Genomic DNA, 20164 nt, shown 5'->3' on the forward strand with positions numbered 1-20164 from the left:
TTCAAATATGTTCTGACCATATATTGGCTTACACCACCCTGGGGACACAGCAGACTTAACAGTCCCCACAGAAAAGGTAAGCCACAGAAGGTCATTGCTAAAGAAGCTGGCTTTTAACAGAGTGTTGTACCACAGCACAATCATAAAAAGTTGAATGGAAGAAAAAATGTGGTAGGACAAGGTGCACAAGCAACAGAGATAACAAGGTGTGGACCGCAGCTGGAATTAATGCTTCAAGAACCACCACACCAAGCTGTATTCAGGACATGACATAGAGCTGCTGCATTCCTTGTGCTAATCCACTCCTGGAACAGAGACAACATCAGAAGCTTCTTACCTGGGATAAACATAAAAAATTCTGAAATGCTGCTCAGTGATCCAAGGTCCTGTTTTCAGATGAAAATAAATGTTGCATTTTTATTGAAACTTAGGTTCTCAGAGTCTGGAGTAGGAGTAAAGAGGCACAGAATTCAAGCTGCTTGAGGTCCAGAGTGAAGTTTCCAGTCACTGGAAGGCGTGGGCTAGTCACTGCCGTGAAAGTACACCAAGATTTTAAAAAGGTAGAGTTTCAAAACAGCTAAGATTTTCACAGTGCTAGAGTGGCCAGAGACGCCACACCCAGCTATGCAGATGCACTGCTGTAATTTTCTAATATTCACAAAACAAAATCTTGGGTTTTCATTTATTGTAATGATCCAAATTAATAGAAGTAATACCTCTAAATGTATCACTGTGTGCAATGAATCTATATAATATACAAGTTTAATTTAGTCTTTTTTAAGGAAGAAGACATTTAGTCTTTTAAAGATAAAATAAAATACCCGGGTGCAGATACACGCACATATATGTATGAACATATTCATATGAATGTTATTTTCATTTTTTTAAATCTCATCCAATCTATATATATTTTTATTTAATGTCTGTACGCTGTAAATGTGTGAAACCAAAGTGAAATTTCTTGTTTGTGTGCACAAACTACTGAAATGAATGAGCTTTTCAAAGGTATTATTGATATGTACCAGTATAATTATTTCAGTTTGACTTTTTTATGGTTTCTGGGTTACAGAACATTTTGAAATTGTTTTGTGTGTCCTAAAATTGTTACGTATGTCAGCATTTGATAAGATAAAGTTCTCAATTTATAATAAGAAAGCTTTATTTGCTAACAAATCATGTGTTTTGATGTAAATTCAGGTTCTCTCTGTAGGTTTATATGTAGAAATATTAGAACCAGTATATATTTCACACTTAGTTTCAATTCAAAATAATTAAGTTTGTAGCTCTTTCCCTCAAAATGCAGAAATCATTTAAATCCCACGTCCATCTTTACTAGGACTGCATTAATGCAACTATTTATCCAGACTTTCCAGAAATTGAACAATCCAGAAATTGAATATTTGTTTGAAATGTTGTGTTTAAGAGTTAATTTAACAGAAAAAGCTGAAAGCCTGAAAGATTTCAGGTTTTTCAAAACTTTAGGATTTATATGGTTGTAAAATCTCTCCATAGGTTATTCACACACCCTTCCTGATTTTGCTTCTTTTTAGTTGCATATTTTGTTTGTACATTGTCCATTATTTAGTTTTTGTAAATATAAAATCTTTAGAAAGCTTTGAGGAAAAACCCAAATGAAGCAGCAACTTGTATTAATGCTGTCTCCTCCTCTGCGGTAGAGGGCGCTGTCGCGTCAGCGTCACCACGTTGTTGCTTAACCAATGACGTGGATTTTCATTGAGAGGCAGTCAGAGCTGCCAGATATACAACCTTAACACAGATTTCCCTGCGACTGCCTTGAAATTTATGCCCCGAACCGCTTATTTTCTGTCTCTTGGTCGCAATTATTGTTTTTAGTTCTGCTCCGGCTGTTATACTAGGTGAGCGATTATGTAAAACGTTGAAATGTACGTTTCCTGTTGTCTGCTTATAAGAAGTATGTGCAATGCAACCGTTTTACTCGGTTCTGAATCCGTTAAACTCAGAGTGTTTCTGTTGTTGTGTTTCCCCAGACTGCAGGATGAGTAAAACCAAAGTGTTAAACCTGAAGGATAAAATTAGCGGGAATGAGGCGGACCTGAGCCTGTCCAACCTCAGTGAAGTACCAGTCAGAGAGCTCGTAAGTCTCCCAGATGCTTTCATTTAATCATTTGTCTGCGAATAAAATCTGACGTTATGCATTTACACACTTCATTCCAGCACGTTCTTGTTGTATTCTCCAGTTATTTTATTTTTCTGTGAATTCATTGTAACCAACATCTATCCATCAGTAATAACATTATGACTCATTGTGACAATACACACAAAACTATCCAAACTAACCTGGCCCTGTGTGGAAAAATAAGGCTTATCACAGTTCCATGTTTTTTCTATTTGTTGATATTGTAAATACTTTTGACAGCACTGCACAGCCACCTGCAAGAAGGCACAATGATTAAGAAAAAAGCTTTACCTTCACATCCCAAATAGGAAACGATGTGTTGGTGTCAAATCATCATACCTGGAATGCCCAGTAGAGGTCCAACAAGGTTCCTGCAGTAAGAATGTGCTATATTTTATAGTGGAACAGTTGATCTCCTTCAGCAGTGGAAAGTTCTTGTCTGTCTGCATTTAAAATAAACATTAAAAGATTAAGGTTAGATCAGGTATGTAAAGGTGCTCTGCTCTGTATTATATAGCTTTCCGCAGCTATATAATATATATAACCTTGACAAGCACGGTGAATTTTTTTCTTTAATGGACAACGTGAAATAATTGGGTCCTACAGCGATGCAAGAGGAATTTTGTAAGATTCTGCTTTTACTTATGTTTTTGTGAATAGCATCAACCTGCTAATGTGTATCATCCTTTTTATAATAAATGAATCAAAGTTAAAATAATCAACGATGCTCACTTTAATGGTCATAATGTTATGCCTGATGGATGTGTAACCTTGAATCTTCATCTTTTGGTCAAGACCTTTGCAAATGTCAAACTTAATCTTCATGTCGCACTTTTAAATCCTTTGACATTAAGATGTTATTTATACAGTTTAATAAGTTAAAATGATTAAGAATATTGTCTTTATTAATCTAAATCTTACTGTCTTTTTCTTTACAGGCTTTATTTCCTAAAGCCACAGTCGTGGACCTGTCCTGTAACAACATCATCTCCCTTCCTGTGAGAATCAAACACACATGTTGCTAAATATATAACGTGGGTCCATAACCTAAATGATTTTAAGATGTTTCCACAGATGCCTGCTCCTCTAGATGGCATCAATAGGAAAGTAAAACAAATCTGAAAATGTCGCTTGCATATGTACACTGAGGAAAATAAGTATTCGAACACCCTACAACTTTGCAAGTTCTCCCAGTTAGAAATCATGGAGGGGTCTGAAACTTTCATCTTAGGTGCACGTCCATTGTGAGAGAAATAATCAAATCCGGAAATCACAATGTATGATTTTTTTAAAAATAATTTGTTTGTGTGTTACTGCTGCAAATACGTATTTGAACACCTGTGAGAATCAATGTTAATATTTGGGACGGTAGCCTTTGTTTGCAATTACAGAGGTCAAATGTTCCCTGTAGTTTTTCACCAGGTTTGCACAAACTGCAGCAGGGATTTTGACCCATTCCTCCACACAGATCTTCTCCAGATCAGCCAGGTTTCTGGGCTGTCGCTGAGAAACACAGAGTTTGAGCTCCCTCCAAAGATTTTCCGTAGGGTTTATGTCTGGAGATTTTTTTGGATTTTTTTTTTTTAGATTATGTCTCTCACAGTGGACATGCACCCAAGATGGAAATTTCAGACCCCTCCATGATTTCTAAGTGGGAGAACCTGCAGAGTCGCAGGGTGTTCAAAAACTTATTTTCCTCACAGTATGTAGCTATACGAAGTGACCTAATTGGTCAATAGTCATTTAATCTCAGTATAAATGCAGCTGTTCTGTGAAGGACTTAGTGAACAAACAGCATCATGAAGACCAAGGAACAAAACAGAAAGGCCATGGAGAAGGGTGTGATGAAGTTTAAAGCAGAGTTGAGTTATAAAATAATATCCCAAGCACTGTTCAAGAAGCCCCAGGTTACTGGAGCTGGAGTGAAGTGATTCACATCTCTAGTAGGAGCTCTGTCAACGGGAAAACTATTAATCACATAGTCCACAAATATGCCCTTTTAAAAATAACAAAAAGAAAGCCATTGCTGAAAGAAATTCATAGGTTTTCTGGTCAGCTGAGACATAAATTAAACTTTTAAGGCTACATGTACAACGCTGTGCATGGAAGAACTCTGACCACAGCATCCCCATGGTGAAACATGGTGGCGACAGCATCATGCTGTGGGGAATACATTTCTGGTCAGTTGATGGGAGGATGACTGGAGCCTAATGCTGAGCAAAGATGGAGGAAACCCAGTGAGAGGCTGCGAAAGGCATGGGACTACAGAGGGGGTTAGAACGGTCCAGTGAAAGCCCAAACCTAACCCTAAATAAAAATCTGTCGCAAGGCTTGAAATTGATATTCACAGATGCTCTCCAAAAAATCAGACGGAGCTTTTTTTTGCAAAAAATGGCCAAAGATTTTGGTCTCTAGATGAGCCTAGCAGGTGCAGACATACTCCAAAACAGTGCATCTGTAAATGCAGCGAAAGGAGGTCCTACATATTGACTCGTCGTTTCTCATCTGAAGCGTTTTTTACACTATATAGTTCAGCTGTATGATTTTTGTCTGTTTTCCACCCTTTATTTTATGCAGCCAGAGTTCTGCAGCCTCACCCATTTAGTGAAGCTTGACCTGAGTAAAAACCAGCTTACCTGTTTGCCAGATGACCTGGGAAATCTAGTGAACCTTCAACACCTGGACCTTTACAACAACAAGCTGACCATCCTGCCTGTCAGCTTCTCCCAGCTCAGGGTGGGTGATCATGTTTTATTTGTGTAATGATTGTTCTGCTAAAAAGTGTCAGTATGTGTGATTACAGGAGTATTGTTGTGTGTTTCATGGTCAGAAGCAGCTGTGTTTTTTTCCTTTTGTTTAGGGTCTGAAGTGGCTCGATCTGAAGGATAATCCTCTGGAGCCCAGTTTGGCCAAAGCAGCAGGAGACTGTCTGGATGAGAGGCAGTGCAAACAGTGTGCCTCAAAGGTGACTGCAACGCATTCAGCTTTTGCTCACTGACAGATTTCTTGTTTGTTCAAAACATCAAACAAATCTAACATCAGACAGAGATAACTGCAGTAAATGCAAAATGCAGTTTTCAAATAGGGCTTTCATTTTTTTTCCATCAATTACAGCAAGTCGTCCTGCAGCTGAAGAAGCAAAGCAGCTCCAGACCATTACACTACCACCACCATGTTTGACTTGTGTATGTCCTTTTCTCAAATGCTTAGTTTTACAGCCGACATAATGGGATGCACACCTTCCACAAAGTTCAGCTTTTCTCTCATCAGTCCCAAAAGAATATTTTCCCAGAAGTCTTGGGGATCATCAAGATGCTACTTTGGCTAATGTGAGACTGGCCTTTGTGTCTGTTTTGAGCAGCAGCGGCTCCCCATGGACATTTTTGCCCAGTGTCTGTTTTTGTCGTTGAACCATGAACTCTGAACTTAACTGAGGCAGCCAAGGTTGGCGGAGCTTTAGACGTTGTTCTGGGATCTTTTGTGAACGCCGAGATGAGTTGAATATGTCCTTTTGGAGTAATTTAAGTGGACCAGACACTCCTAGAATTGTTCACCACTGATCTGGGTTTTCTCTGTTCGAGTCATCTCCTCTAGAGTATCATTGGATCGTGGTAAAACGTGTTGCTTGTTGAGGTCTTTTGGCCTACTTCGTGTTGTCAAGACAGGCTCTATTGAATTGATTTACTGAGTCGACATATCAGACAATAATCAGGACTGGGTGTGGCCCCGGAAGAGGTTTTTAATCACAGTAAATTCCTAATTTAACAAGACAGGGTGAATATTACATTTTCATGAAGGTTCAGGGTTCAACAGTCTTTGTTTTATGAAATAATCATTTGAACACTTTTTCTTTTTTGTATTTACTCAGGTTGTCTTTGTATTAAAATTGGTTTAATTTTAAACATTTATGTGTCACAAAAGATAAAACCAGAGAAAATCTGTAAAGGGTCAAAAACTTAAAATGAAAACTCAAGCATCTGTGTGTTTCAGGTCCTGCAGCACATGAGAGCTATACAGGAGGAGTCCGATCGAGCACGAGAGAAGCGCCTTTTAAAAGAAAAAGGTAGGTGACTGAATGTTTTCAGCTAAATTGACTTTTAAGAGGGAGAATTTTATTGTGGGAGCTCTATGAAAACCATAAATCTAAATATGACATCCACTGGAGATGCTCAGTTTTGTTCCTTTCTCCATCTATCGATCATTAGTTTTTCCATCCATCACTTTTCTCTTTACACTGGGGTTTTTCAGGTTCCATATTTAAAGCCTGAAACCATCAAAGAAACTTGACAAATTCTCTTTTGGATTTGCATTTGCCAAATGGACCGAAATGTTTCAGAACCCTGTTTATCGGCAGTGATGATCAATCAAAAGTGAGATAGACTTATTTTGTTTCTGCACAAAGAGCTGGAGAGGAAGAAAGAAGCGAAGCAGAAGGAGCGGGAGGCCAGAGAAAGGGAAGCTCGTAAACGGGAGAAGGCGGAGGAGAAGGAGAGGAGGAGGAAGGAGTATAATGCTCAGATGGCAGCTTTGGCTGTGCAGGAGCAACACAAGAAGAAGAGCGAAGAGAAGAAGAAAAAGAACGGACAAGCCGCAGGTGGGTTTAAAAGTTTTACTCTGATTATTGACTCTTTCCATAAACACATCTCCAGCCTCAGAAGATGAGGCTGTAACGTCACTTTTTTTGTCTTCACAGATAAAAAGGTCGATGTGAAAGCAGCACCTAAACCACGGCGTTCTCTCATTGGCCTAATCCTCAAGCTCCTCCTCCTGCTGACAGTGGGATTGGCCGGAGTTGCTGCTGCCTGTCAGTTGACCGACCTGCAAAAGGAAGACTTCTGCACGCCGATCAATGCTGCCGTGGACGACTGTTTATCCTGGGCCAAAGTGCAAGAGGGTGTGGTCAGACAACTTGTCCACAATCTGTCATCTGCTGCAAAGGACCTTCTTGAGTCCACGCAAACATCGAAGAACTAAATGCTTCCATCAGAGATGAGAGGTGCAGGCTTTTCCACGCGATCCTGGTTTCTCGGGGATGTTTTTTAACACGCAGAAATTATTGTCCTGTTTGTGATGCCAGGATGTGGAAGGCCCGCACAGAGATGTGCGTATAGGGAGAGATGTCTTATTCCTATGGAATTATTGTCACTCTTGCACCCTCTTTGTACTACGGCCTGTCTTCTTTTTACATCAGTTAAAAATCTCCCTGTGGACAGCGTTTTACACATTGACCAACAGACAGCTGCATTATCGAAAGCGTAGGCTACACTTGAGCTGTTCATCTAAATGTGAAGTGGATACGTCTGCTCTGGAGTGTCGTGTCAGAGCATGTGCAGTGCCTTGTCCATCTGGTAATTTGTTCCTGTCAAATCTCATGGGTAAACACTGTAAATGCTTGATTTAATGAGTCATTTTTAATACATGACAAATAAAAACACAGGCCAATTTTTGCCAAAAATGCAAAAGGTGACTTTGTTTTCATGTCTTTTTCTGAAGAGCAAATGATAATTCTCACTGCAGCCTAAAGGTTACTTTCCTTTAACAGCGATTCATTAAATATCAAATATTTAAAAGAAATTTTCAAAGAGCTAAAGAGACTACATTATGCTAGTCTTTAGTCAACCCTAATTATATTCTCATAAATCCAGTTGTTCTGTGAAGGCATCAGAGGTTTGTTATGAGAACATTAGTGAACAAAACAACATTGTGAAGACCAAGGAGCACAACAGACAGACCAAGAATGAAGTTCAAAGCAGGTTATAAATATAACAAGCCAAGAACTGCAGACTTTAAAATGTGTAAAATTCCACAGGGTGCTGGACCACAAATGTCAATGATGGAGAGCATAAAATTAATTCAGTGCACTAAGCTAAGGTCCCATATCAGGTCTCCATTTAACATCATAAAGCTTTATTTGTATATCAATCCACGTATTTGCTTGTTCATCCATCTTCTTAGCCCAATTATTTGTCGGTCCATCCACTGATCTTCCTTAACCTTGTGTGGTTTTCTTTTATTAGATTCCAGATCTAAACCATGACCGCTGTAGATCGACCAAGGATTATACAAGGACCAGGTAGCTCCTTAAAAAGCTACCTGGTCCTTGTATAACCACAGCAAGAGCCTCTCTGCCTCAAGCGAAGGAGTTGAAGCATCTTTGTGCCTTGTTCATAGGTGATGGTTGGATGATGGAGCAGGAGATGTAAAAACTCTTGTCAAGTGAAATGTTTCTGTTGTGCTTCATGAAGACGTTCTTCATATTTGAACATTTTCTGAATGTCAGGAGTTTTGTTTGAGCCATAGTATTTGTCACAGATGTAAAACTGAACATTTTACCAATCTGTCCATGTTTAACTTGAGCCAGCTTTCAGCTTGGTATCCCAGATTTCCTTCATCTGGAACTGGAGGCGAAAAGCTTAGGTCGCCTCACTGCAGAACCAGTTCATGTTTGTTGCTGCATGTTTGTTTGTAGCCTCTTTCCTTCATATCAGCCACATCTTCCTGCAGCTTGGTCCGAACTGACTCGTCCACCGCCAGCTCAAGGGTCACCTCTTTGAACACGTTACACACAGACACCTGCACAGGCACAGTCATGACTGGTTTTTCCTTTGTGAAAGTCCAAACATCTCATGTGAGCTAGCGTTATCTTCTTACCTCCTGAAACTGCAGCTTCTTGAACATGGAGATGCTAACCTGGTTGTCCAGACCAATTTTGGCTTGAAACTTTTTGACTCCGAGTTTGGTGATTCCTGATGAAGAATAATTTCCAACTTAATGTAATTATTTAAAAAGGGATAACGTACATTGTCTAGGAAGAAGCATAAAGAGTGTAGTTTTTTTCTCATTTTGTCACATTATAAACATTATAAACCCAAACTTCTATGTTTTTAGTGGGATTTTATGTGATAGAGCAACACAGTAGTACCAGAATTGTAAAGTGGAATAAATACTTTGCAGAACCACCTTTCATTGCATTTACATCTGAAAGTGTTTCAGGCAACTCTCTTACCAGCTTTGCAAATCTACGTATTCTTTGATGGAGAGCATCTGTAAAAACATTCATTTTTAAGTAAAAACGTCTGAGTTGGATTTAGGTCTGGACTTCGGCCCATTCTGACACATGAATACACTTTGTTCTAAATTAGCGCTGCACCAAATCAGGAAGGTATCTAACTGTTGTACTAATGCTGAAAATTGCGATTATGATATTGATTCTTTACCATTAGACGATGTCCCCTCTGATCCACGTGAGTTTTACCGTCTCAAGCACTGAAAATATACATCAAATGTTGGAATTAAGGGAACTTCGAGTCCCTCCAACTGCTCAACTATATTATCAATATGCAGAGCTTGAATGCATAACACTTGAAATATAATAGCCTACAAAATATTGCACCTAAGTAGGTTTTGGCGGTTGTTATATTGCACACACTGGTTTTGAGAAGATGATGGTGATTCGATATATTGTGAAGCTCAAATTTAAATCCTTTCATTGCAGCTCTGGTTGTATGTTCAGGGTTGTTGTCCTGCTGGAAAGCAACCCTCACCCCAGTCTCAGGTCTTGGATCCAACTCCATCCATCTTCCCATCGACTCTGACCAGCTTGTTGTGTTCATTGGTCTTTGTGATGATTTCTGACATGATTCTTCCAGAGGACAAACTAAACACCGCAAATGTACAAATTTAAAGGACGCTGCTACACTTCAGATTAAATAAAAAAGAAATAATCAAATTTCATTTTCCTTCCACTTTACACATCTGTGTTGGTCTGTCATAAAATTTCCAAGTTTTGGACAACATGAATGCTGCAAAAGTTGACAAATTAACCAACATTTTCCTCTCTGCTCTCTTTGTTTTCTATTATCACAGTGCCACCACCACTCCCCCTGAGTTATAATGCATGGCATCTGAAATATTATAGCCAATTAGATATATTGTTCAGCTTGAGATAAAATCTCTAAAAAATGCATTGAAGGTTTAGGTTCAAAGATGACAAACAGCTCCTTACCATAGCACATCATCATGCGAGTCACCTCCTTCCCAAAGCCTCTCCCTCTGTAACTCGACTCTGTTCAAACGAGACAGTTCACTGTGTGAGGGAGGAACGAAATCATTAAAAATCTTTATCTTCAAAGCTATTTTTGTAGCGTAACATCAGATCAACAGGTCGAGTGAGTAAAAAATCAGAACAAAAACAAACACAGTATGTGTCACCTGCTATCATGACTTCCAGCTCTGCCAAGGACGGATCTGCGGGGTCGGTTAGGAAGATGTTGACGTCTCCCACCATGCACTGCTCCTCCTCAACACTCGGTTCGGCCCAACGCTGCTTGTCCAAGATGATGAACGTGCACTCTGTAAAGTTGCAGCTTAAAAATTAAAAGATCATGAAGTGTTTGTCAAATGTTGGCTGATCTTTACTTATTCAATGCATCTGTGGCCCTGTACTGTCATTGTCTTCCCTCCAGCTCTTCTGCATGTCATACTCCTGCTGCAGGCTCAGCGGCTCCGAAGCAGTCAGCTGCTGCAGCTCAGGAGACTTCATCCACTCATGATATCTGGAGAAAACAGGAGGATGTACCAGCAAAACATAAAGATAGAGTCCAGTGCACCTTCTTTTTTCACAATTAAATGTTTAATGACAAACACACAGCAGGGTTAATACAGGCTAGTTAGACTCCATTCGACTGGACAGATATATCATTGATAGGCAGACTGAGTACATGACACTTGACATATTTTGTCCTACCAAACATCGCATGCAAATAGTTCTTAGTGATTGCCTTTTGTGATATTGCACACACTGATAATGTATTGATTGACACTTGCTTTTCAATAAATTGTGCAGCTCTACTAACATTTTAAATATACATATAATTGCAAGGAAAACTAGCAGAGGTACAGTAACACTAATTAATGTCGAATTTGGGAATCAGTAGAACATGAAGTACATTTAGTTAATTTTCTTTTTTTTTGTGAAACTGTTACTATCTTTGTATTGTCTTGGTTGTCTAAATTACAAACCCCCATCTGTGGAGGGACGTAAAGATAAGGGTAATAAAGATGACCTGATTAGTTTTTTCTGGCCAATAATAATATCCAGTTTTCTTACAGGTCTGAAACTCTGCTCCAGCTTTGACCAATTTTGTTGTTTGTTTTTTAAAATGGACAATAATACATAAAAGAAAAGAAAAAAGTGGTAGTAGAAGGTGTTACCTTTAAATCAAATAACAAGGTTATCTATATTCAAAGATCGGAGCATTTCTCCCTAACCTTTGTCTTATTTTTTACTCAATAAAACTGCAGTAAAGTACATGGTGTTGGTTGATGCGTTTATAAACCGAAAATGGTGGGAGATCTTAGATTTGAAACATTTAATGACTAGGGAAAGAAATTCTGGCACTGATCTCTGTATTTGTGCATCTCTGATTAATAACAATAGCTAATATTTGTATGTTTTATTAAAATTGTAACTTTTGTTGTTAAATTATTCTTAAAATACATATTTAGACAAAGTAGCCTAATACAGTTATATTATTAGAACTAGAATTGAATTGAAGGTAAACTAAGAGGAGGGTCAAGTACATTTGAAGCACACTTTGATTTGTACATGTGGTTCTGTTACATCTGGTACCAAACGGATCATATATCCTTTTACTTAAAAACGATTCAAATTACTTGAACGTATCGCGTCTACGGGGTCCTTCACGGACCAAAATAACACGCAGGATAGCATCCTTTACTGACCTGGGAACATGCTCTTCATTGTATGGAACCAGTACCGCTCTGTGTCCCTCCAGTAAAGTATTTTCATTCATCTTCATGATGCACAAACTTAGTGGACGGCTTCCTTACTCTTACTCTACTGTTCTTACTGCGGCTGCGCTCAGTGTACCAAACATGCGAGGCGCCACCTGCTGGACAGCAGCAGCAAGTCCAGAGAAACGTGTAGGTTCTTGCTGATTTTGGCTTTATATCTCATTTTTGTTCCTTGATTAGACAGTCACATGTCAATAAGCACAAAATAGCAGGCATCAACACAAGCAAGACAGTTAAATTCTAAAATGTAAATCTAGTTCAATTCACAAACAAAAATCACAGAAACGCACTACACAAAAAAACTTTAAAATCCAGTCATTGGGAGCCATGTTTATATTGTGTCTAAAGAGACCAATTTGATGCAATTTTAAATTTATTCTAAAAAATCAGAATCAAGTTAAAATGCTGTGTATCTAAGTAAAACAGCACATTGCTTTGTTATTTTTGGTGGCAAAACACCAACACAAAAGTGCATATGTCCAACAAAACATTTGTAAGCTATTTCAATTTCTTTATATTTTAAAGAATGCTCGTTATGTACGTGCACTTTGATTGTTGGAACTTATCTCTTATATGTATTGTGCAGATATGTATATCTATTGTTGTTCAGGTCATCCAGGGCATCCACAGCACTCTTTTTTATTATCATTTTCAAATTTACAAAACATAAATACACAGTAGCTCATACCAAACTTTAGGACATCACAACGAATATCAGGTATAATCATCCAGTCAGTAAAACAAAGTATCTGAGAGGCCAACTCAGGTTCAATGTCCTCCAGATAAGGATCCCAGATTGAGTTGAAAGTGTCCATAGAGGAGTTAAGCAAGCATGTAATATATTCATTGGGTATACATTCCTGTATCATAATATGCCATGGCCTCACTGATGGTGCCAGGTTGTTAATCCAGAACCTCAGAATGTGTCCAGGGCACTCTTAAAAAACAGACTTTTCATCTCAATGAGATTTTCTTAAATCATGTGAATAATAATAGAGCAGCAGACTTCCTTTCCTTTTTACAACAGTTGTGTCACATATAGAAAACTTATGCCCCAGGCATAAGCGAATTAAGCCACTGCTTAGGGCCTCTCACAATGCTTGAATTTTAACACAAACCATAAATCTAAAATGTTTAGATTTGTTTATTGAGAATGAGAATACTAATAAATTTGAGTTGATAGTTTAACCATAGACAAATTAAAAGATTTTGAATTGTTTAAACTTGTATTGAAGATTTAAATTGGCAACTTCATTTTGTAAAAGTACAAAGAAAAGTCTTCATTGTTTGTTGTGTTAACGTAGTTTTCTTTATGTTTGAGCTTGGTTTGTTCACAAGAACATCTCAGCAAACTATCCGTGATTGTTTTAAGCTTAGTTAAACTTTACCCCCCCATATAATTCCCACTACTGGCAATGCTGTTAGTGGTGGTGATGATCTTAACAGGAAGAGGGGCCCCAAATCATCTCAGTTCTGTTCAATATCTCATCTGAACATGGAAGAAGTATAGCACAACTACACACCTACTAAAACGATAGCCATCAACCTAAACAGGTCCAACAAGAGGAGCATTTACCAGAGGAGCAGCCATGAGACCCAAGTGGAGTTGCAGAGATCTGTATCTCATGTGGGAGAATTTGTCAACAGGACTACTATTTATTATGCACTCTACAAATCAGGTCTTTATGAGAGAGCAGCAAGAAGAAAGATATTGTCGAAAGAAGCCAAAGGAGGTCATGTTTAATGCAAACCATGTGTAGAATATGTGCCCTGCACATGTGGAAGAAGGTGTTCTTCAGTACACATCAAGAGCTACTATCCTGAGAGATTTAGATGTGTCCCTTCTCCAACCATCTCAGTCAAATGAATGCCTCGTTATCAGGTCTCTGCAGAGCTAAATGAAATTCTGATGAGGGAGTTCAGCCATTTAATTCGAGGGTGTTGGAGCAGAGATGCATCTAAAAGTTGCACAATAGTAGCTATTGATGGCAAAATTAAGTTTTCTGACACAGTTGGAGCTTGTAATGAAAAGGATTACTTACTCTAAGTATGAAGAGCAGCTTGAATGTACACCACCAAAGCATGCCACTAGTCCCTCCAATTAAACCATTAAAGCAGGTGCCAAACTACCAACACTGTGATGCCCCAAATGAGTCTTCATATGTCACTGATCACACGACTCTGGCTAAACAAATCAAGCTTTGACACAATGCTTACAAGGCAATCTATTGTTTTTTTGGACACATGCACTTGAGCTTCAGCTTCAAGTACACCATCATCTCTAAAAATAGCTCTCAAGGACTGGACATTGGCTCCCCTGAGATACACAAACATATGAAGCGTTTTTTTCCTTTAATCTTTGTATACTATGTTGGGATTTAGATTGCCGTGCCAAGTCTGTGCCACAGTTTGACCGGCTCTTGGGCCTTGTTGATCATGTCCATCCAGTGCTGCAGCTGAAGACCTCTGGCGTACATGAAGGGACCCAACATCAGCACTCCCAGTAGGGCCGGAGAGTCTGAAATCAACAACAAAAAGTGAGGACAGCTGATCTTTGCCAAAGGTTTAATTTTAAAGCAATAGTTCAAAATTTTTGATGCAAGATTCGGTTAAAAAGTCATCATCAGTTAATGTTGTACTTGTAGTAGATTGGTTGAGGATAAATCTCATAAATGGACCCATTAACATATAAAGTTTACAAAACACACTATTAAATATAAATTTTAAAATGAAGGCTCACCTACATACAATACCGTTTTTTTATTTATGGAAATGAAACTTTTTATCCAGCTAAATGTTTTTGCAGTAATGTGTTTTGTTTTGTGCTATTTTGGTGTGTGATGAGGTGGTGATGCATGTGTATATTATTTTTTGGTTCATGGTGTTTATTGTGACATATCCACACCTGAAAATTATTAGCTCTGTGGAATGTCTATATATGGCCTCACTGCAATTCAAATGGTTGACCTGATGAAGATCCAAGGGGGATTAAAACATTGTCAGAAGTAAAAACATGCTCTAAAGATCAACTGTGCAAACTTCTTTCAATTAATATTGCAGGCCTTTGGACCCTGCACCTTCATCTGCCTTCCTAACTCTCTTTTCAGTCTAAATAATCATCAGCTTTTGTGTAAATAACTAGGATGGGAAACCTTTGCTTCTTCTTCTCCCTAGCAACACTCCCTAACTCATTCTGGAGACGTGAAGTCCCTTCATTTGGTTCTAGGTCTGCCCCTGCCTTTCAAACTTTTAAGCAAGTTTCCTTTTTCATTCCCAGTTTTTAGTTACATTTTAGAAGCAGACCTCTTTGTGTCATTAGATTATATACATCATCACAACAATGGAAACTGTGATTTTTGCTGAATGGCTTTGTTTTAAAAGATAATTGAGAATATTTTTTCTTATGCAACATCCCTTAACTGCTTGCAAGACCCAATTTGGGCCAAGCTTCAGTTGACGGATGGTCTGAGTTCTTTGCATGGCTACTCTTTCTAGAGAGGGGAGGCTTTCTCCTTCAGTGCTTCCAAACAAGCAATGTTTAATGTGGTTCTAGTTGTCCGGTCATGAAACTTGAATGAAAGGCTATTTTTATTTGTCATTTTCAGATGATCCTGAGGTGAATTTTCAGAGACATTCATGATTTGATGAACAGTTGATTTTCTAAGGTGATTGCTGATGTATTTCCTTCTTGACATTACGATAACACACGCTTATATGCTTCACAGCAGCAAAATGCCCACACTCAGCTAAACTGTTTACTTAGCTCTTCCCATATTGACAATCATGAAAACTTTCTTTTTAACCATGAATGCAGATGATTTGAGGCGTTTTGATACATAAATACTAGAAGGATGTATATATGTCTTCTTTTTTTCTTTTACATATTTCCATGTTTAATACGTTTTTCACCTGAGCAGCTGTCATTTGGCTGCTGCAGCTGAAATCTTAAACAGGCATCGTCCAAGTGCTGCGGCCGCAGTTTAAAAGTCATCCTGTAGTTGAAGATCGGATCCTGTTCACCTTTCATCACACAGCTACGCTTCGTCTTTACCATCTGAGTGTGTATCTGCAAGCTCACCTGGACACACACACCTGGGAAAAATAGACACAGGGTGTGCTGCAGTGTGCTGCTTGATTGGTCCATTTTTGCAGACAAGCCTCGAGTTTGACGTTGAAACTTTACAAACCTGCCTCTGTGACCAGCTGAAGGCCTCGAGCTCTTAGAACCACCACTGAGAGGCGCTGCAGCGATGAACTGTAGCTAAGGGATATTTGCACATCACCCAGCTCTGAACACTGAGAGAGGTCAGATGGCAGAACCATTCTAAGCATGTTGATCACCTCTTTGAGGTCATTATTTGTGTGAATGTGTTAGTGTTTACCTGAGTCTCCTCCTCGGGATCCAGGTCTCTCCACAGCACTCTGCCAGCCTGGCCAAGCTCCCCCTCCAGAGGAAACAACACTCTGCCAACAGCATGTCGTTTAGCATCCTTCTCCACACTTAGCACACACATAGTCAGGGTGCTCCGCAACACACACACTGCTGATACCTGTAAGATACACATGCATACACTCACACTGAACAAGATGCAATTTTAAATGTAAAAAGAACTGCTGCCCCCATTATTAACAGTATAGATGACTGTGTATCATTGTTTGGGGTCTGCTTTTGAAGTGTCGCGATGGTGCATTGTTGGCTCTGGTGTCTCTCATCTTACACTTGACAATACTATGGATGAGGTCAGCTTTCTGGCCAGTCAAGCACAGTGATACCATGGTCATTAAAGCAGGTATTGGTACCTTTGGCAGTGTGGGCAGGTGCCAAGTCCCACTGGAAAAGAAAATCAGCATCTTCATCAGCAGAAAGAAGCATGAGAAAATGTTCTGGTAGATAGCTGCTCTGACTTCTGCGTGATACCCCTTACCCATTCTATGAACTGAAGAAGCCTTTCAGATGAGAGGTGAATAAAGAGAAGTTCTGCGTAACCACTTTAGATTGTCATATCCTGGATGACTGAGAACCTACAAAATGTTCTTCAATTGTATACCTCTTCACTCTTCCTCCAGACTTTGGACCGCAATTTTCAAATGAAATGCAAACTTAACATTTTTGTAAAAAGAAGCCTTTGGACTACTGAGCAACACTCTAATCCTTGCTCCTTACCCTGGGCAAAATACCTTTGCCATTGTGTCTGGTTCAGGAGTAGCTTGCGACTGTTATAGTCCATGTCCTGGATATGCTCGTGTGTGGTGGCTCTTGAAGCATCAACTCCAGCTGCAGTCCAGTCCATGTGTATCTCCCAAAAGATCCTGAGTGGAATTTACTTTATGATCCTTGCTAAACTGCGATTATCAATTTCTCTACTGCCCTTTTTCCTTCCACTTAACTTTCCATTAATATACCTGGATAAAGCACTGTGTGAACAACCAGCTTATTTGACAAAGTGTTTTATTGGCCACTGACTAACTGCAGGACAGCTGTTTACTCAGCAGTATTTATTGTGATTGTGTAGTAGACACAAAAATTTGGATTTACAAATCATATATTAATCTGTGTTTAATGAATAGAAAATGGCTCAGCTTTTAAACTCAGTTACTGAAGCAAGTTAACTGTTCAGCAGCACTGAAATATCTTTAGATGCACCTGTAAACCCAAAGCTGCAAATTCAATCACATGCCCTTGCCTGGAAAATCAGGCAGTCGTTAAACTCTGGGTCGGGCCCCGTTCCCCGGGCCTTAGCCTGGCGGGGCCTCCGGTCATCAGGAAGAAGCCGGAGCTCCACCAGTGTCAGGTTGCTGTGGAATTGAGGAAGGAGATTGCTGAGGCGGAGCAAGGAGACCACGAGCTGTTCGCTGCTGTGTCGATACTCTACAGAAAAGCAGAGGCGAGTGGCCATGCCCAGAGGGGGGGGCACCACCTCGTTTAGAGGGGTCACAGAGTACAGACCTGTCAGCACTGACCCCACTGGGTACCAACCTAAAGAAAACAGGGCATACACAAGATTTAATCAGAATTAAAACAGTTTTTGTCTGATTCAGATCCAGTCTCAGTCCCACCTTGATAGACTGGGATAAAACTTCGTGTTTAATCTTTGCTAGACTCAGATCTGATCTGCTAGAAAATCCATCTGTTGAGGTTTGTTATTAAACTGTTTGTTGGTAGAAATACCAGTCAAAGAACTTCAGAAATAACAATTATTGATTAAATAGCCAAAATTGTGGCACCTACTGCTTTCTCTCATAAAAAAACACCATACCCCACATCTCAGTCACACTGTACTTTTAGCTGCACCTCATTCAAGTTGAGTTTTAGACACCTGATTAAACTGTAAAAAAGCCTTCATGTGTACATTTCTGTGAAGGTATAGTTATGTAACTAGATGTTGAAAAAACTACCATCAAAATAATGTCTCTTTAAACTTTGACCCATGATTAAAATAAAACAATTGTGATCATAATGATGTATATTTTAAATATTTTCCGCATTTTAAAATTTTATCCAGGACCACTACTGACAGATATCCTCTCTAAGGCTTTATGTCCAGGTTGGTATTTGTAGTTTTCTTTACATTCTTTAAATGCCATTCCCACAGCATGATACTGCTACCACCATGTTTTAATATGTGGTTGGTATTCAGAGTGATGCAGAGTGAGGGTTTTCTACCACACAGCTTTTTTCATGTAGGCCAAAAAGTTCAATTTAAACCCTGATCTGAGCACAGCACCTTGTTCCACATATTGGTCCCCTTTATTGCATATGAAAAACTTTAAACAAGTCATCTTGTGGCTTTCTTTGGTCCATGGTTCCATAAAGGATGTGTTGAGTACATGGGTTCTAGTTACCCTGTCAACTAAGCTGTGGATCTTGTGGATGCTTTCTGATTATTTTTCTGCTTTCACATGGATGCCAGTTTAGGTGGATGATCAGGTGTTGGTAGGTTTGCAGATGTGTCACACTCTTATCTGTTTCACAGTGTAGAAATTATGTGTATTCTTTTTTTTTAAACGTTTGCTTCCTGGGTTTGGCTAAGTTGCATCAGTATAAGATATTAGAAACAAATTACTGTTATGTCACTCAGATAGTTAATAATGGAGGTTTAATTTCTTAATGTGTATCTAGAACCTTTTAAATGAAAAGCATTGCTTTAGTGCAATAACTGCAGCACTTATAACCTACTTCTTACTGAGAGTGACCCACGGTGAGCCAGAATGTCTCGCTGGGCGTCCGCCGTCATCCCTTTCTCGTTTTCGTTCTCCTTGTTCTCATCATCTCTCAGAAACCCAGTAATTTGTGGAATGAAGCGAGGAGGTAAAGAGAAAGGGATTTCATCAGGCCTTGCATACAAAAAAATAGCATTTAAGTCTTCTTTATAATATTTGCTTTGGCATTGTCCTGTTTTCAGGTTTGGAGTGTTGTTATTCCTGGCTGGTGTTACACCTAATAAATTCCCAAACATATGTGACAGGTACTTGCCTAGCAGAGACCCCTTGTGATACAGGGATCACCGGAGCAGAGTGTGATGGAACTGATGGCACCGTACTGATCAGCTCCTGATATTGACCATGCTTTTTCTTCTTCATCCTCAGGCAGCACATTGTGAGAATCATGAGCACCACTAGCAACAGAAGACCAACGGACAGACCAACAGCGAGCAGCAGCACCTGGTCTGAACAATCAAACATCTAAACTTATTCTTAACAGCACACGCTTGTTATAAAAGTGTCTTTTTATTCTCACCAGTCATGGTAAATGTTCTTCTTGTCAGCTTTAACTGAGAGGCGGTCAAAACATGAAGCAACAACTTAGCATTCTTAAGCTTTAGTGACGATGAAGAGCTGTGAAATTTTAAACCAGCTGGCCGGTTCTCAGCATGTTACACCACTATCTGCATGGCTGGATTGAAAACCTGAGGGGCCTCTGGGCAGAAATACACTTGGGGGCCTTTTGTTAATTTTTGAACTAAATGCCTGCCTTATTTTTTATTCAGAAGCTACCAGAAAATAAAACTGATCAGTAATAATCTGATTTGGCAGGATTAGGGTTAGGGTTAGTTGGATTTGTTTTAAAATGTGATTTTTAAAACGTAATTTTTCAAATGTACTGGCCAGTTTAGGGAGAATTGTTGCAATGATTTTTGATGACAAATTGCCAGTTCTTGGTTTAGGTTAATTTTAGAGAATAACTTTTCT

The 20164-nt window shown here is 39.2% G+C and overlaps 3 protein-coding genes across 5 annotated transcripts; 1 reads left to right on the forward strand and 2 right to left on the reverse strand.

The window, feature by feature from the left end:
- The first annotated feature begins 451 nt into the window (after positions 1–451).
- On the forward strand, positions 452–7620 carry lrrc59 (leucine rich repeat containing 59). Of its 3 annotated transcripts, none has more exons than XM_047376647.1 (8): positions 452–560; positions 2010–2116; positions 3097–3156; positions 4736–4894; positions 5019–5123; positions 6149–6221; positions 6561–6752; positions 6852–7620. In XM_047376647.1, the coding sequence occupies exons 2-8, from the start codon at positions 2018–2020 to the stop codon at positions 7130–7132; spliced, it is 969 nt and encodes a 322-aa protein (XP_047232603.1). In that variant the 5' UTR covers positions 452–560; positions 2010–2017; the 3' UTR covers positions 7133–7620. The 3 variants fall into 3 exon arrangements, with proteins under 3 accessions (XP_047232603.1, XP_047232602.1, XP_047232601.1); XM_047376646.1 differs by lacking the exon at positions 452–560 and adding an exon at positions 1706–1904; XM_047376645.1 differs by lacking the exon at positions 452–560 and adding an exon at positions 1707–1877.
- On the reverse strand, positions 7551–12113 carry nat9 (N-acetyltransferase 9 (GCN5-related, putative)). Its single transcript, XM_047376649.1, has 6 exons — positions 11903–12113; positions 10604–10713; positions 10370–10510; positions 10164–10223; positions 8810–8904; positions 7551–8731 (listed from the first exon to the last, which is right to left on the reverse strand). The coding sequence occupies exons 1-6, from the start codon at positions 11977–11979 to the stop codon at positions 8582–8584; spliced, it is 633 nt and encodes a 210-aa protein (XP_047232605.1). The 5' UTR covers positions 11980–12113; the 3' UTR covers positions 7551–8581.
- A 475-nt stretch (positions 12114–12588) lies between these two features.
- syt15 (synaptotagmin XV) lies at positions 12589–19801 on the reverse strand. Its single transcript, XM_047376644.1, has 8 exons — positions 19713–19801; positions 19449–19641; positions 19152–19309; positions 17659–17951; positions 16357–16524; positions 16162–16270; positions 15884–16066; positions 12589–14492 (listed from the first exon to the last, which is right to left on the reverse strand). The coding sequence occupies exons 1-8, from the start codon at positions 19717–19719 to the stop codon at positions 14353–14355; spliced, it is 1251 nt and encodes a 416-aa protein (XP_047232600.1). The 5' UTR covers positions 19720–19801; the 3' UTR covers positions 12589–14352.
- Positions 19802–20164: the final 363 nt, after the last annotated feature.

This window comes from Girardinichthys multiradiatus, chromosome 10 (assembly GCF_021462225.1).
Source record: "Girardinichthys multiradiatus isolate DD_20200921_A chromosome 10, DD_fGirMul_XY1, whole genome shotgun sequence".
Lineage (NCBI taxonomy): Eukaryota > Metazoa > Chordata > Actinopteri > Cyprinodontiformes > Goodeidae > Girardinichthys > Girardinichthys multiradiatus.

What these genes read in the sequence shown, in the direction of transcription:
- lrrc59 (XM_047376647.1), top strand. Translation starts at nt 2,018, where the DNA reads ATGAGTAAAACCAAAGTGTTAAACCTGAAGGATAAAATTAGCGGGAAT. An exon ending in AAGTACCAGTCAGAGAGCTC is followed by an intron (nt 2,117 to 3,096) that starts GTAAGTCTCCCA and finishes TTTTCTTTACAG; the next exon opens with GCTTTATTTCCTAAAGCCAC. An exon ending in GCGCCTTTTAAAAGAAAAAG is followed by an intron (nt 6,222 to 6,560) that starts GTAGGTGACTGA and finishes TTCTGCACAAAG; the next exon opens with AGCTGGAGAGGAAGAAAGAA.
- syt15 (XM_047376644.1), bottom strand. An exon ending in ATCCCGAGGAGGAGACTCAG is followed by an intron (nt 16,271 to 16,356) that starts GTAAACACTAAC and finishes GACCTCTCTCAG; the next exon opens with TGTTCAGAGCTGGGTGATGT. An exon ending in GCCAAATGACAGCTGCTCAG is followed by an intron (nt 14,493 to 15,883) that starts GTGAAAAACGTA and finishes TGTTGATTTCAG; the next exon opens with ACTCTCCGGCCCTACTGGGA.
- nat9 (XM_047376649.1), bottom strand. Translation starts at nt 11,979, where the DNA reads ATGAAGATGAATGAAAATACTTTACTGGAGGGACACAGAGCGGTACTG. An exon ending in GCTGGAAGTCATGATAGCAG is followed by an intron (nt 10,224 to 10,369) that starts GTGACACATACT and finishes TCGTTTGAACAG; the next exon opens with AGTCGAGTTACAGAGGGAGA. An exon ending in AGAAGCTGCAGTTTCAGGAG is followed by an intron (nt 8,732 to 8,809) that starts GTAAGAAGATAA and finishes GTGCCTGTGCAG; the next exon opens with GTGTCTGTGTGTAACGTGTT.